This window comes from Crassostrea angulata, chromosome 6 (assembly GCF_025612915.1).
Source record: "Crassostrea angulata isolate pt1a10 chromosome 6, ASM2561291v2, whole genome shotgun sequence".
In the NCBI taxonomy this organism is placed as follows: domain Eukaryota; kingdom Metazoa; phylum Mollusca; class Bivalvia; order Ostreida; family Ostreidae; genus Magallana; species Magallana angulata.
Window position 1 is genome coordinate 60,815,439 of NC_069116.1, and position 12,565 is coordinate 60,828,003.

Genomic DNA, 12,565 nt, shown 5'->3' on the forward strand with positions numbered 1-12,565 from the left:
GACAACCACCAAACGACATGCACAATTCACTGTACATATACATGTAATATTTATACGAGGATTGTCCCAAAATAGCGTAGACAGAACACATAACTTAATATCTGTTTACTGCAATTTAATAAGACTTCTATGTTTTATTCAATGACCCTTTGGGAAATAATGCTGAAAAAATCCAAATACTGTGCTTTATTTAATTATTGAGAAAAAGAATAATTATATAGTAACGACAAGATTTGCCGGGCGGCGCAATAAGCGACGCGTCGAAAATTTCAAGTCTTTTTAAAAGTTGTTGTTAAACCCTCTATATCGTTTACGATAACATAATGTTTTATTTCCGAAAATGTCTTGAAAAAATATTTTCTTTGAACACGTACATGTCTTTTTTCAAGTAAAATATTTTCATAAAATTTAACTATGATAACTAAAGTTTTCCTTTTAGCCGTGCCGTATGCACAGATTTAACGTTGGCTCTAAAAAATAATCTACCAACATCGTTTTCCCGCCTCAACTGTCATGTGACCAACGCCCGGGTGAATTAGAAGCTCAGAGAAGAAGAGGATATGGATGGACTGCTTTGGCAATTGCGAATGCATCACTTTGTAACGTTAGTTTATTTTTATGTCAAGCATTCGCTAGCCAGGGGTCTCTTTTGAATTTCGGTAAAATATTCTCGTCTCCCGGAATGAGAACAGTGAATCAACGATGCTCGATCTGCTCCCCTGAGCAAAGCTGAGAGAATAATCCTATGGGAAGATAGGTTTGAAACAGGGACGTCCTGGTTTGTAAGGTGGATTGCTTGTACATGTAAGTTGTAACCAAGGCAGAGTCACGAAAGCATCGGTGGTATTAAATATATTTAAGCCTTCTTTAGTTAATTTTTTTTTTTTATAAATTTACTTTATAAAATATATACTGTTCTCTCGTAAAATGACAGTCTTTGACCATGTTGACCTCGTAGCCTAGTGGTATTTAATTCGGAAGGCCTCGGATACTATCATAAAGTGGATTTGTAGAATAAATCGTGCCGCTGGTAGACTCTGTCTAATCGAACGTTTAAAAAGTAAAGTGACATACAACACTGACTTTTGTATTACATTGATATATCTATACGTCCCTAATATATAACTTTGAAATTTGAGATAAACCCTCCTTTCTTTTTTTAATACTATTTATATATAGAATTAAATACGTAGTTAATAACTTCCCAGGTAGTCTAGTGGTTAGGATTCCGCGCTCTCACCGCGGCGGCCGGGGTTCGATTCCCCGTCTGGGAAAGATTTTTGCACTTACCCAACCTAACATTTAAATCTTTGTGTTATAAAATTACGTCTGTATAACCCTACCATCTACTCCTAATAATATTTCTATATTTTTACAAATACCAGCCATAACAGCTGTAATGTGTGGTTATATTTACAATGTAAAGAAGAATTAAGATACGAATTCCATGATCTACATGTATCTACTTATTTTTTTTAAAAAGACATGAGGATATTGTCCTCCAAAGTGTTTATTTTAAAATATATCAAAATAATTTTGTCCTTAAAAATGTTCACATCTTTATTATTAATATGTAATTTCAGTCTAAGTTGTATATTGTGAATTGTTTTGTTTATGTTGAAGAGAAATGGCTTAACAAACGTGTACATTTAAGTACCGGAATGCGTTAATTTATGTTTTATGACACATTAACGATTCACAGTTTATAAAGCATAAAATGCCACTTGAACTGTACAACAAAGGAAGGAGTTAAATTTAAACTTATTTTATATCTGTAATCATTACATGCAATACAAAAACAAATGTTTAATTTTTATGTATTTTATTGTATTTTTCATTCAACATGTATGTAATAAGTTTACTAATATTGTTAGTATCCTCTCAAAAAAATGTATTATAAGCATTTGTATTAACAGACAGTGTTCTGCCATACAATATGTAAATAAAAGATTTTTCTCCATCTCAGTAATTGTCTATATAAATTTTGAGATACATGCATAATCACCATCAACGCAAACCATGTCCGTTTCTGGTAGACATTAAATCTCCATTCACCTGAAGAAATCTCCTCTGACTCTGGACCATGACTCGAGTTAATGATGATCAATCCGGTTTGATGGAGTTGATGACTCTTTCCAACAACATTCTAATGACAATCAAAAATTGGGTCAAAATTGAAACACCAGATCCTCCTTAAAACTGTTAGATATTGTTTTTAAGCCATAAACTACTGTTCAATAAAGAAAAATTCCAAATATTTGGGATTTAGAATATAGAATCAATATTCTACTATATTTGTATTACATTACACAAATCATTTCTTTATAAAGAGATAAATAGTCTAGAAATGGCCACAAACAACTAGCCTTCTTAAAGTTGTTTTCCAATAAATACATACAAATTGAATTTGATACTATTTTGACAGCAAAAAAAAAATATTGAAAATGGCTGTCATCTTCTACAAACAGTTTTGGGTTTTCCTCAATTACACACCTTTAATATATATCACATAAATATATAGCAGTTTGTTTACGACCCATGGACTTGTTTCAAGTAATCGGTGAACACAAAGTCATGTTAGAGTACACACACACACACACACAGTGACTAGTTCCTCACCCTGATCCTTCGTAGGGTGAAAATACCATACTTGGCTTCAAACTGAACCACAAACGGGCCACACATTGGTCACAGTATCATTGGCTGTAACCAATTCATAGCAAAGGAAGTTTGGGAATTATCTTAAAGACTAGTATATTTACATAATAACATACTAAGGTACAAAGAAATCACTGTTCCAGCAGTACATTTAGAATACATACACTGCCCCAAGCCTTAATAAAAATTGGACCCTCCAATGTGGCCCTACCCTACCCCTAGGGATCATGTTTTTGAACAAACTTGAATCTACACTACAATACTGGTCAGCTATTTCTGTATGTGCTGCATCGTCTATAATAGTTGAAATTGTCTCTTACAAATCTGGGCCCATTGAACATGTGGCCTCACAAACAATCCCTGAACGAGGCTCCTCCTTTCGCTTGTATTATTAATCATTCTTTGATTCAGCAGAGGAAATATCTCTAAGTGAAAAGATTTTAACAATTTTTTTCTTGTATAATTCAACGCAGACCATTTCAGTATTACTTGATTTAACACTTAAGGCACAATCATTTTTTTTTTTAAATAAGGTGTATATTTTACAGTATGGAAGTATTATATCTCGATTGTACTTTCTACCAGGGAGAGTACTCTGAAAACATATATTGACATTGCTCAGAAAATAGTATAAAAACATCCACTTTATAAAAAGGATTAGGTATCGATTGAACTTAATATATACTAATTTTTAAAAAAATTGCACAATGAATACAAATATCTATATGCAGATCTAGAAAAGCAATCCAGTTGCAAGTGGGTTATCTCCCTTGAAATTAAATTACAGGTCCTGTATAAATCTGATGCTGTCATTCACAGATGATTACATCATGCGCGGATCTAGAGGGGGGGTCCCGACCCCCCCTGGAAAATGAAAATTTATTAAATTTACATTGTAAAATTATCGCGAAAATATGCCTCGGACCCCCCCTGGCAAACACAATTATCCTTCGGACCCCCCCTGGAAAAATTTTCTGGATCCGCGCATGTACATCATGGTTATAAATCAACCAAGATATCAAGCCAGCATGAGTAAGAGCCAAATTTTTTCAAAATGACATATTGTTGTGAACAATTGATGCATGCATGTAAAATGAAAAGGAAAAATGCTCAGATATCTCATATAAAAAACAATGAGCAAAAACAGATCCTATCAATGGCTTGTACAAGATTAGTTCTCTATGTCACTAGCATCATAATGTCAATGTTGGAATGAACACAGGTACGTGGTTCTTGTTCCTAAAGCTCAGGGAAGGCAAAGTCATAGTTCTCTGGCTCTGGGGGAATGGGGGGAGGTTCGTTAGGAATGGCTATTCCCTCAGCGTCCAGCAGACGAATTCTAATCTCCATGTCCAACAGCATGTTCAGATCCTTGTACATCTGTGTACTTCTCATCTAGAAAAGAAAACCCGAAATATACAGCACTTACTCCAAGGATTTAGCCATATTTATCACTTAAATTATCATTAAGAGAACTGGATGGTTGAGGCCATTTTTAGACTATATTGATCTCCTGAAGAAGAAGAATTCTATATAAAGATAAAGCAAACTACTGGGTAATCAGAGTTTAAAGCTCAAATGTTCAGATTTTTCCTTTACTAAATGATTGTTTATAGCTGAACAAATCATATCTGAAAATTTAAGGAAGATCTGATGGCTATAATTGTTGACCAGTCACCCAGCCCCATTAAATTCTTTGACTGTTATAGGACCACATGAACTTGACCATCACTTAAACTTAAAGGGGGCAGCCCCCCCCCTCCCCAATCACTTTTGTACCAAAGATTTTTTTAAAAAATTGAATTCAAGGAGTTCCCCCCCCCCAATTTTTTGGGACCATGTGAGAAATTGAACAGGAAAATTTAGGTTATAGGTATAGTATGACACCCCTTATGAATTTTCATGACTTTGGAGATTAAGCCCTCCCCCCCTTTTTTTTCTTTATTTTTATTTGGCTTCTTTTTACTTGCATGTACCTATCCGATGTCATGTACCATTATGGACAAGTCACAGCATACTGTTAAGTAAACCAACTTTTATATGTGACAATTAACTCTTCTTTATGATTTAAGTGGTTTGCTGCGACTACTGAATTTCAACATCAACTCACAAATAAAACAAGTCTGCAGTAAAAAAAAACCCATCAAAATACTTAATTTTTCACCTGAATAAAGGTTGTTGTACAGGATATTAATGGACAATGATTGATTTTTGACGAAGTGATTTTACAGGTAGATAACAATCTAATTAAAATTAGAACTTCCATCCGCTCCCCGGTTTTCAATATGTCGCTTGGAAGCTTCCACGCGCAACATATCGAAAATCGGGGAGTGGATGGAAGTTCTAATTTTAATTAGATTGAGGTAGATAACTGACCTCATGGCCCAGTAGTACGTTCAGTCCATCCGTCCACATGTCAAACTCGACCTCGTCTTTGGCCACAAAACAGTACATGTCGTTCGTGTCTGAGTTCACATGTTGGATTGCAAAACTTGTGGTAGTCATCTGTAGAATAATAAACACTAAATATATTATACAGATACCTATTTCTAGTTTACATTAATACATATAAATTATGCTAATATACTACAAGTACCAAATAAACTACAGATAATGAAACCAAGAATCACTACCACTGAATTAAGAAGGCTCGATGATCGTGGCCAATTTTTAGACTGTGTTGATCTCTTTTAAAAGAAGAGCTCTAAATAAAATATTTAGTAAATTACCCAATTTAACATGTAAAATTTATGGATTTTTTCTCTTCTAAATAATAGTTGGTAGGTAAACAATTAAATCATATCTGAAAGTTTTTTGTAGATCTTCTGGTTGATTTGTGGACCATCTAGCCTCCTAAACAAACCACATAAATGCTGAATATACGAAACTTGAACAAAAGGAGACTTAGGCCTATTGAATTAAGTGTTACATGTCTCTCTGTAATACAGTCTCAAGCTATATTACAAACTTAATAAGCTCAGCTGAAAATGAAACTTCAAAGTCAATTAATGTATTGCAAAGTCAACCTGCAGGAAGCTGCATCTATTTCTTTATTTTTTTATCAGGTTGAGTACATGCAGCTAATCGATTGACAAAATACTTTGATATGAATCTACATATTTTTATTTAAATTCATTTACAAATTAAGTTTTAGGAGTTTTGTGTTGATTAGGAAGCAAGAGGAGGGGAAATCTTTCCAGTAAATGTAACTTATTTACAAAGTTTGACAGAATTTTGGTGAAGATCAGGAGCGGAAATACATCGATCAATGATTAACATGTAATGATGCTTTCTGATTGGTGCACAGCCAAAGCAATTTCTTCTTCCTACTTAGTTTGAAAAAACAAGGGAAAGAAAAAAAGAATAAATCAAGGAAATGAAATGTAAAATGAACAATGCATTCTCTCAAACCCACCCAAATAATGCATACTCAAAAACCCATCAATAATTGGCCATCAATGAGTATCATTTATCAGTGTTTGCATCCCTTTCTCAATTTTCCTTAAATGTTTACCTTGTTTACCTTCATGTGTTAACCCCCCCCCCCCCTTAAAAAAAAGCTACATAATTTTCATAACTGTTGATGGTTGAACTGACTCTGAATGTTTATAATTGCAGGGATATACTTGTTAAATACAAACTACACATAAAATACATACATGTAATAGGCATTTTACAGGTATCCTACATGTAATGTGTGTATGTCAATTTTCTTCCATGCAACATTTACATGTACACTGTGAGTAGTGATATTGTTGGTTTAATTGTAGCATAAATCTGTTGATAACAATTCTGTTGGTTGGAATATTATTCAGTGTTAATTAGTTTAATAGAATTTATTGCAATACTGTTCATCTAATTGTATTGCTATAATGTTACAATTATAATGGTTTGTGTATTGTAATAGCATATATTGCAATTTTATCTGTTTTACCTTTTGATGAATTCCAAATCCTTTACATATTGAATATGACTGTTAACAGTAGATCTTTCACCAATTAGTTAAGCCTCAGATATGCTAACATTTACCAGTCATATGAAAATATTGTAAAGTATAGGTAAAAAGAAAAAGGCAGACAACATCTCCCTCTTCATTTAAATTTTCAAACAGAAAGAAATGAAAATTTTCTTAGGTGAATTCAATGTTAAGCATATCTTTTGTTACATTTTTTGGTTTTTAGGAAATTGACTAAAAAAGGTATCTAGATTAGATGAAGAAAATCGTGCTACATTACACAAGATTTTATGAAAAATAAAATGGTAGAGTCTTAATTTTCAAAAAGAACACTTGTTTCAATTTTGTAAAGATCAAGGAATAAAATAAAAAAAATCCTACTTTTACATTTATCTCTGCAACATTTTGAATCAAATGCTACAATGAAACACAAGCAAGTATTATTCTCTTTCATCAATTTTTCCATTCAAAAAGAGAGGAAATTAACACTCAGGTATCTTAATGAAAACAATATTATTGTTACACATTGTTTTAATTTAATCTTAATTTGATGAATTTACAAAATGTTCCTTTAATTTTAGTTGAATAGAAAATATACTTTGAAATTCATCATAAAATCTAGAGCAATTAAAGAAAGTGTTAATCTTCATAAAATTATCTGGCAAATCCTCATGAAAATTGTCTCGCATGCTTCTATTATAGCTGTTTTGACATTAAGTAACTTATGCAAAAAAATTTTATTATAAAAATTAAATATTTGGGCAAAAATGAATGTAATTGAAAAGCAATTAGTACAATCTTTTAAGTTTGTGTCTCTCTTCATGCTTATAAAAGAACTGACAGGAAAAGGCAGACTTTATATGCAACTTGGATTTATTTTAGATGAAGAATATATTAATTAACTTTAAGTATTTGATGAAAAACTAAATGTTTCTTTAGAGAGGCATGTTTTCATTAAACCTGTATGGATAATGAACAGAGTGAAATTTCCTTCTATGTTGTTTAATATAAGAATTAACAACGTGAAATGTTTCCATTGCATGTTTATCTTTAAATGACTAAAATCTTGTATGACTTTTGCAGTTATCCTAAGCTTGTTCTTGTTTTGAATTCTTAAGTAGAGAAGGTATACATTTAATACATACAGGCACAATCTGACTTAAATTAATGCAATGGGGGTGGGTGGGTTGGGGGGGGGGGGTTTAGGATCAGTTCTATTAAAAATTAACATTAAAAAACCTAATCAATCAATTATCCCTGCCAAGAAGTAATGTTGCAATGCTGTGCACCAAAAGATTTTGAAAAATCTACAACACTCGGAATAAACATCTCTACTTTCGAGGGGAACCATTTTCCGACCTTGTTCTTAATTACTTTAAAACTCAAGCTGAGACTATAGAAAAATTTCAAAGGAAAATTTACCCTCCCCCCTAATTCCCATTTTATTCTAGCCATTGGCAATCTAATGTTCAAGGTTATATGCTTGTAAGGGTTATACCTGTGGGTGTTTCACTATACATGTAAAGCTAATTCCCTAGCTGGTAGCTAAACACCACACTACAGACTTTCATAGACAAGATCACTTTTGATCCCAGTCTCACTTTTACACAAGGAATATAAGGCAGAAAAGTTAAACTGAGATTAGAAGTGAGCCAGCTGGTCTCAGTTTTATAATGGCCCTGAGGCTTAATGACAGAGTAATGGTTGTCACAGCAACAATAATGGCCAGTACATCTTGCTGATACATTGTACTGTAATACATGTACTTTGCTGTATGGGTTCCTGATAAATATTCTCTACTCATCAATATTGTAATTGTTGGGCTATTGAGGTTACTCTGTTAAACATTTCAAGTATCGATATTCAAAAAAGAACAGGGAAAAAATTCACAGAGACTGTATATTTCTTAAACTTATAAAGTTCAATTGATTTTTCATTCAAATTTACATTGGGGATTAATTTTATGTAAAGAGAGAAAAAGCCATTTTATACAAGCCAAAAGGCATTTTATACAAAAAATAGAATAAAACTGTTGTGGCAAATTAAAAATAAATATCAATATATAAACAATTGCTAAATAAAAGCAGATAGTGGTCAAAATTAGTTTGTATTTGTGTAAGCTAATAGCCAGCTATAGCAGATCTTCCAATGAGATTCAGCGAGTCCTTAAGGTTACCGAAAAGGCATGGTCTGTTGGTCTCCTGAACATATGATGCGTATCTGTCTACAGACAAAGAAATCAAACGGAAAAGTTTACAAAATCTTCTGGTACTACAAAGTGGGCAAGGTTATCCAAAAGTTTGACTGATGTGTCAAAGTTATAGGAAAAAATGTAATTGATTACAGAGGCTTCGTTACTGAATGTCAAACTACCAGTAACTATGGTAACCATATATTGGAATATTCAATTTGGCATCAAGAATTTTTGGTTAATATTAAATGATTTTATGATTACATAAAATATTAGTCCTGTGATTTTCACAGATATTTTTTCAAAATAATTTCAAGAAAATATCAACACTAAATTTTTCTTGTTTTTTAATTATATTAATATTTTGGGGGGAAGGGATTTTTTAATTTTGTAAGCACTGAAATTACCCGATAAAAATGTATTGAATGTTAAAGCAATAGATCAGAGGGGCGAGTCAAAGTGCAATTTTACAAATCAAAATCACTTAAAAGCTTAGAGGCTAAAAGAGAACAAAAATAATCATTCCCTGAAAGAGACAACCATTCCTATAGTGTTAGTAGGTTGTATTATTCAGTAGCACACCAGTAGGTAATTCCAAGCTGAAAGAAATCTTCTTTTTCATTACCTTAAACTTAGTCTTTGGCAGAGTCCCTGTTGGAGCCTTTTAATGAATCAGTATCATGTGTATGCTTTACAATGAATCAGTATCATGTGTATGCTTTAAGCCTATTTTGTTTGATTGAAATATAATTCTAACTGTCTAAGATATGTTACAAAATATCACACATACACAACATTTAAAAGATCTTGACACTTTTTGGATTAAATTCAATATCAAAGTATTTTCAACTGAGTCAATTTAATACAAGTAATACAAACCTCATTTTTAAGATTCCTCGATCAGAAAAAAGTTTTCCAAACAAAAATTGTTTTTCTTTATTTATATTCCAGTACAAGACATTTGACCTCTTTTTCAGCTCTTACTAGCTAACCTTTTAACATGAATAAGGATCATTTTTATGTAAGAAAAAAAAATTAAAAGTTACATCTTTCTTTTTAATTGCATGGCTTTGTAATTTTTTTTTCTACCCGATCCCCCAAGATGACATTCACATTTTTGATTTATATAATCCCACTTTATAAACATAGATACACTTTCTGCTAAATGTATCTTGAGAGTCAGTAAACAAATAACAATATATATGTTAAGGTTGATAAATCATCACACAAGGGAGGTAATAAACAGAGATACAAAACTAATTCTCCTGAACAGCTCAGATTAAAGTGCAAAGTTTAACAAAGGTATACTGGAAAAAGTCATAACTCTTAACTATAATTGACCACTAGGAATCAAAACTCAAATGTTGATGCACAAGTATATATACAATCAACAATTAATGACCGTTGTGTGGTATGATGAATTAGGAAAAATAACAAAACAACTTAAAGGAACCAGATTGTGAAACAGAGGGATAGTTAGAAGAAAGATTTACTGTGTAAACTTTACAGATTGTGAAATACAGGGATAGTTAGAAGGATTTACCAGTACTGTTCAAACTTTACAGTACAGGTCTATGAATATAACTTAAGAAAATAAACCATGTGGTGAATGTAAACTGAGGAGTTGTAACAAAGCTTGCATAAGAGAGTTCTGAACACTTCCATTTAAAATGAGAAGCTTAATTTGCTTCCAACAGCTGCAGAATGATGGGTGAAATCACTGAAGTCAGATATGGCAGTGGTGTTCAAGCAAACTCTAAGATACTCATATAAACCGTGTGAAACTTTACACAGGGGGAGGGGGGGGGGGGGTCAAAGCACAAAGTCTAAAGAATAAAATCAGTGTAAAGTTTTTTAGCAGTAAAGCTTAGTTCTAAATATAATTATACACACCCATCACCCATCAAAAAGCATGTACAGAATTTGTACTGTAGTCATTATAAATAGAATAGAATCGGGCACTGCAAGTTGCTACTGAAATTTCTCTGTATTTTGACCAACTCAAGGTAATGTACAAAGACCATGTTGATAAAGTATAGAAAATACCAGTGTATTGTTCAATTCTTCAATTATTCTCCGGTGTAAAAATGCACATAAACAAGCATACAGAGAGAGAGACAATCAAATGCTGTAGGATACTCTTTCAAGCAACAAGGGCCACAGCAACACTGTACTTTACACAGACCCAGAAAGCCAAGCAAACTACAGCTTTATTGCTTCAATCATCATCATCATCATCATCATCATTATCATCATCATCATCATCATCATCATCATGCTATTTCAGAAAACAAAGGAAACAGAATAAACGTGCAGAAAGATAAAAGACAAACCATTGCTATACTGGCTTTATGCAAAATCCATTCTTATTACAATTACTGTTTTTACACTTCTAATCTAGAAAAAGCTACAAAACATAATTACTGTCTGATGTAGCATAACATAGATGTATTCTTTAAATGGCTATTTGTTAGTTAACACATTTAGATGACCTTGGAAATTGTAATAGTGGGTAAGAGGTTCCAATGAAATTGAGCCCCCACAAATATCAACGGTCCAATTGGCAAAGTACAAAACTCCTCCTCCTCCTCACAGACCATTGTGCAGCTGGGAAACTCCTATTGAATTACTCACCATCACAAAACGATTGATGATACAGTATCACATACAATGTATACTAGACACCTCGCCATCTCTGACCAGATGGTAGGTAACTTTGTATGACCTTCTTAAGTACTATGTTCTACTATAGTCTGTCCCAAGATATTTATGCAGCACATTTGGACAATTTTTAATAAAATTACACATACCTGTGTAAGAAGTGCAATTGAAATAGTTGAAAGGGATAATTTCCAAGATTATTTCATTGACACATTATTATCTTTCACTCGGAAAAATTCACAGGAATGAAAAAAGTTTCCTTATGGAGATTTATAATGGGGAATGTTTACATCTTTTCTCCATTTGGAATACACTCGGCATACATCGCGCAATTTTACAACCAGGCTTACTGCAATGCAAAATCCCTGTAGACATCACATTTTTTAGCATTGTATTGAAACCTGATCAGCTAACAGGGGTGTTTCGACTGTGAAATCTTGGAAATATTTCATACTTTTGAATGAACATCGTTTGAACCCTGAGGTATTTATAAATATCATGCAATTAAGCAAAATGTAAATCCAGGATATCTTGGGACAGAGTATTATTCCCTATATATGCCCTGTATACTAAATCACTCACCATTCTGGTCTTCTCCTTTTTATCCTTGATGTGTGGACAGTCTCTCCCGGTGACAAACGATTTAATGTCGCTCACAGGCACTAAAAATACAGAAACATCCTGAGAGGGACTTTTAACTACAACTCTCCCCAAGATTAACAGCAAAAAATTAAAAAATTAAAGATAATTGTAGGTAAATAGAATGTTATTTGTCTCATGTACATGTAGTTGTAATAAAACTCCTAATAATTTACATTCAGCTTTGCTGTCCAAAAGAATCATGATGCACAAACCCTATAGAAATTTACATTACAGTATTTGGTAATGGTTGTAGTTCTCAGTCTGTGTTGTGGGACCCTGTTTGTTGTATTTAGATCCTGTACTTGCCATACATTAATTATTTGTTTTAATTAGGTTACTGTGGTTTCATTAATTTTCAAGGGCATCAATTTTCGTGGATAAAGTGAAAATCACAGTTTCAAGGATACGTAAATTCGTGGCCAATGACCCTATCAATACAAAATGTTAATAAAAATTGC

At 32.7% G+C, this 12,565-nt stretch overlaps 1 protein-coding gene and 1 non-coding gene across 8 annotated transcripts in view; one reads left to right on the forward strand and one right to left on the reverse strand.

Moving 5' to 3' along the window:
- Nucleotides 1–1,202: 1,202 nt before the first annotated feature.
- Nucleotides 1,203–1,274, forward strand: Trnae-cuc (transfer RNA glutamic acid (anticodon CUC)). The gene has a single exon. It is a non-coding gene; the product is annotated as a tRNA-Glu (tRNA).
- Nucleotides 1,275–1,805: 531 nt separating this feature from the next.
- LOC128187150 (engulfment and cell motility protein 2-like) overlaps nt 1,806–12,565 on the reverse strand; it is a 31,358-nt gene continuing 20,598 nt past the window's right edge. For 3 of the 7 annotated variants that reach the window (XM_052857383.1, XM_052857379.1, XM_052857385.1), the window contains 5 exons: nt 12,048–12,127; nt 9,430–9,465; nt 8,790–8,837; nt 5,035–5,163; nt 1,806–4,053 (listed from right to left, as the gene is read on the reverse strand). In XM_052857383.1, coding sequence (XP_052713343.1) covers nt 3,898–4,053; nt 5,035–5,163; nt 8,790–8,837; nt 9,430–9,465; nt 12,048–12,127 — 449 coding nt within the window. In that variant the 3' untranslated portion in view covers nt 1,806–3,897. Of the gene's footprint in view, nt 4,054–5,034; nt 5,164–6,994; nt 7,031–8,789; nt 8,838–9,429; nt 9,466–12,047; nt 12,128–12,565 lie in introns of all 7 variants that reach the window. The other 4 variants (XM_052857380.1, XM_052857381.1, XM_052857382.1 and 1 more) reach the window with 4 other exon arrangements.